The sequence below is a fragment of the Danio aesculapii genome, unplaced genomic scaffold (genome assembly GCF_903798145.1).
Source record: "Danio aesculapii unplaced genomic scaffold, fDanAes4.1, whole genome shotgun sequence".
NCBI classification, from domain to species: domain Eukaryota; kingdom Metazoa; phylum Chordata; class Actinopteri; order Cypriniformes; family Danionidae; genus Danio; species Danio aesculapii.
Window position 1 is genome coordinate 37,675 of NW_026613762.1, and position 4,843 is coordinate 42,517.

A 4,843-nucleotide genomic window follows, 5' to 3' on the forward strand; every position below is an offset into this window, starting at 1 on the left:
CTGCATGTGATTTTGTAGCAATTCTGAGCAAGTACAGGGTAAAACACAACAAAACTGTCGTGGTTTTATGAATTATGATAGAATTGGTCAGCTCAAATTTTGATCTGCGCGCTGTCTCTCTCTCTCCTCACTCACTCTCTCACACACCGCACTGAAAAACCAGGAAGTGTTTGGTACATCGAGAGGAATGAAGCTGATTTCTCTGCCACTCGAGTCTCTGCCTATAGATTCAGAGCTGCCTCTAGCTTGATTAAAGCTGTACGCAGGAATATTTGACGTATTTTGAACAGGTAAAACATTACTAAGATCATTTTGCTTACATTTAAAAGAGATTAATTTAAATAGTAGCTACTTGTTCATAATCCTGTGTTAGTCTCTTCACGTTATATGTTAATAAGTGACGCTTTAGCGATTATTCTTTTATGTTGACACACAAAACTAAGCATTTTGTAGACTTTTAGATGTGCTCTTTATGAATGATTTACAGGTGGATTCATATTTCATTAACGATTTTTGTCTGGCAGAGCAGTTTCTATCTGGGAAGAAATGTCTGAGTCGTCCTCGAGTGAGTGTGTGGATCAGTTCAGCTGTTCAGTGTGTTTGGATCCGCTGAAGGAGCCGGTGACGATTCCCTGTGGACACAGTTACTGTATGAGCTGTATGACTGACTGCTGGAGCCTGAAGGAGCAGGGGCCACCGTACCGCTGTCCCCAATGCAGAGAGAGCTTCAGTCAGAGACCTCTACTGAAGAAGAACACTCTGATAGCTGAGATGATGGAGACGCTGCAGAAGACGGCCCTACAGACGCCCGATGCTGCTGCTGCTGCAGTGGACTGTGATGTTTGCACTACAGAGAAGAACAGAGCTGTAAAGTCCTGTCTGCAGTGCTTGGCCTCCTTCTGCCAAACTCACCTGCAGCTTCACTATGAGTCTCCTGCGTTTATGAAGCACAAGTTAGTGGACGCCTCCAGACACATTCAGGAGAACATCTGCCCCAGTCATGGGAAACCGCTGGAGATTTACTGTCAAGATGATCATCAGTGCATTTGTTACCTGTGCATGGTTGACAGTCATAAGAACCACAGTGTGGGGTCTGTGGATTCAGAATGGACTAATAAGAAGGTAATGAATGCTAATTGTTGTCATTTTCCTGAGTTAATAATATCAGCTAATAAGTTTATAAAATAATCGCTAATATTTAATAAGATTATCGAGGTGTACATTTTGATCTTTATTGAATTTTGTATGATAATGTGTTCAGAAAAAGTTAAAGGAGATGAAGGTGAAGTGTCTAAAGCTGATCGAGGAGCGAGAGAGAGGTCAACAGGAACTCAGTGAAGTTGTCAAGACTCTTAAAGTGAGTATCAAGATATTTTAAAATATTCCAATGTAGGCCTGCATTGAAAAATCATGGAAAAATCTTAAATTGCTTCTATAATTTTTATTCTGTAAAAAATAATACAGAGTACAGACGCCCTGGTTTTCAAACTTATGTTTGTCCAAAAAGAATGAAAAAGATTTTGTGTAAAGTAGATCAGGGTATTAATGTCTGGCTAGGTGAGCTTTATCAGAAGATGCAGCTCTGTTTACAGTGCTTGTAAAATTGTGCAGTATGTGGAGAAAATTAAAAAGCGAATTAGACAATAAATACAACACAACATTATTATAGAATCCTATGGAGAAGCAATTGCAGGGAATCAAGAGACCAAAAATCCTCTTGTGTGCACCAGAAGCCTATTTCTGGTAACACTTTACAATAAAAGTTGATAAATAGTGATCTACTAAAATATAAACTTAAAGGTGGTCCATCAAGACATCATATTTTAAACTTTAGCTGATGTGTAATCAGGGGCGTTGCCTAAAAAAAAAATTATGTATGTGTATATATGCATGAATATTAATTTCATTTGAATAAAATTCTATAGACATTCAATAAAAAAAAAGATGTGTTATAAAATTATCTGTTGTCTTAGACTGACTCACGGCAGAGAATTAGGTTTAAGTCTCTCCTCCCTGACTCCTCATCGCTCCTTTTTGCTTCATACAAAAAAATCTATCAGGAGGCATGGCTGGAAAGATCACCGTCATATTGTTTAAACTTTAGTTTACAACGCCTCAGCGGCGCGAGATAAGCAAGTAGCCTGCTTTTTTGGCGCGCATGTTAACTACCGGGACTCGCACTGGCAGAAGAGCAGCAGGTGCGAGAGGCGCGCGGGTTCTCTGCGCACACGCGGGGATGCGTCAGTTTGCTTTTTGATTACACTGCTTTCACCAGCGTTGGTTCGGTTGCACGTAGAGAATATTGTCTTTATTTCGGAAATACCACTCTTAATAAATACACTTGCATATTAAGTAAATCAGATCTCAATGCATTTACTGGGGCACTGGTGATTTTTACTGGGGCACGTGCCCATGTGTGTAATGTAGCTGTGTGAACATAAACAACATCTCTGAATGTAATATGCTCAAAGTTCAATGCAAAGGGAGACATTAGCTATGTTTCCATCAAAAAAATGCGAATTAACTTTATGCGCAAAACTGGAATATCGTATAAAAGATGTGCGAATAAAGCAACGTTTCCTTCCAATGAGTCTAAGAGAACAAAATCATCTCTTCCTGATGAACTGGTGCCAATTATCAACAGTACAAACAGAATTTGCTGCGATTAAGAGGAGCTGCGTGAATTTTTCTTCATTTAATAAATGACTTGCGCCTCAGAAGACAATCCTGACACACAGTAAGCCCGTGGTGGCATTTGAAGGGTTGAGACGTGGAGCACAGACGCTCATGACTCTGGAGGTAGTTAATAATATAATAACACTAATACTGAAATGGTTAAGGCGTTTTAGAATGACCAGAACAACATTTCAGATGTTTTACAGTGTGCTCAGCCTGCTGGATTATCCATTCCGCACATTTTTGTCATCACTCTTCCATCAAAATCACATGACTTTTTAGGTAACACTTTATTTTGATGGTCCATTTGAGTATTAGTAGACTGTCTGCTTAATATCTGTTGATAATGCTCTTTCAACACACATTTAACTGACTATAAGAAAACTTGGCAAGTACATGTCAATGTACATTAACCCTAACCCCAACCTAACAGTCTACTTATAATCTAATGAGAATTAGTTGGTATGAAGATGCAATGTAACTTAAATTCAACAAACGGACCATCACAATAAAGTGTGACCCTTTTTTAAATGCGCATACTGGAATTTGTTCAGTAAAAGTGTTTCCATCGTAGTTTATGTGAATAAAAAGTTTTTCCTACTCAGTTATGCGCATAAAAATAGGTGGGTGGAAACTTGGCTATTGGCTATTGCAGAGCTTAGCAAAGCCTACAGCGATCAAAGTTTGGGGACTACAAAAAAATACATCCGGACTCATGAGATCACAAGGGTTTCCGGTTACACACATTCACCATGCGCACACACCCTGCCCAGCGAAGAGGCGTGGCCAGAGGCGATGTAAGGTTATAGCAGAAGAGCTAAAATGCCATCCAAACACTGCTATTTCCACATAGCTCATTCTGTTTCAGTATTTGTCCTCCAAAGGACACAACACAGAAGTGCTTACAGTTTAATTTTAATTATGTTCCAGAGAATTATAATAAATATATAGCGCTAGCATTTGACAAAGGACATCTGCCAGAATCTCTCCCAGTTCAGTGCTGGATTTGGCTAAAAACTTTTCAAAGGAGCAGCACCAAAGTGGATTGTGAGCCACAACCTGTAAGTATTTTTATTTTTAAAAATTCATCTATGACATGCACAATGTCTAGTGTTAACGGTATGTTGTAGCAAGGATGTAAACTATGGAAAATGCTGATTGGCACCACCAACAATTTAGCTACAAATTCATTTTTATCAGTCAAACCCCTGAAAACAGCCACAATCTTCAGCAGCGCTGCAGTGTCTCTCTATGCTTGGGTCTCTATACGGACGCTTTCCCTGCGCTATACATTCATTTATTCATTCATTCATTTTCTTTTCGTCTTAGTCCCTTTATTAATCTGGCGTTGCCACAGCGGAATGAACCGCCAACTTATCCAACATTTGTTTTACATAGCGCATGCCCTTCCAGCTGCAACCCATCATTGGGAAACACCCATACACTTTCATTCACACACATACACTACAGACAATTTGAGCTTACCCAATTCACTTGTACCGTATGTCTTTGGACTTGTGGGGGAAACTGGAGCACCCGGAGGAAACAGAAATGCCAACTGAGCCAGCCAAGGCTCGAACCATCGACCGTCTTGCTGTAAGACGACAGCACTACCTACTGCGCCACTGCGTCGCCCTTGCGTTATACATCCCAAGTAACATGCTTATTCCAAATTTATGTGAAAGACATGTAATGTGGTGAGTTAGATAGAAAAATAAAGGATAGCTCGCCTTCTCTTTATTAAAGAAACAACTTAATTCGAGCATCAGAGAAAAAAATAAATAAACATCGGTCACACACACATGCGGGTCTCGTGTTACATGCAGACATCCCAAGCATCCCGGAAGTTCCGGGAGTCTCCCACAAATGCATAGAGACTCCCGGTTGTCCACAAACGAGTGATAATCTCCCGGAAATCGCACGTCTCCCTCTCAGTCCTCAAATACGTTGCGCACCCTTCTCACCCTTCCCCACAGCATCCCTCCTCATTCGTGCACACTCTGTCTAGGAAATATGACAGTCATTTTCATGTTAGCAGAGTAGCAGTATATAATCAAAGTAAGATATATGTAAAAATAGTGATTTTCTACAAGTGAAGCATGAGCACACGTTGAGCACACATCTTATAAACACAACCAAGCCTTAAAAAATACACTCTGGACCACCT

General features: G+C 40.1%; 1 protein-coding gene across 1 annotated transcript; it reads left to right on the forward strand.

Moving 5' to 3' along the window:
* Positions 1-504: 504 nt before the first annotated feature.
* On the forward strand, positions 505-1,412 carry LOC130220299 (E3 ubiquitin/ISG15 ligase TRIM25-like). Its single transcript, XM_056452668.1, has 2 exons — positions 505-1,122; positions 1,262-1,412. The coding sequence occupies exons 1-2, from the start codon at positions 547-549 to the stop codon at positions 1,376-1,378; spliced, it is 693 nt and encodes a 230-aa protein (XP_056308643.1). The 5' UTR covers positions 505-546; the 3' UTR covers positions 1,379-1,412.
* The last annotated feature ends 3,431 nt before the right edge of the window (positions 1,413-4,843 follow it).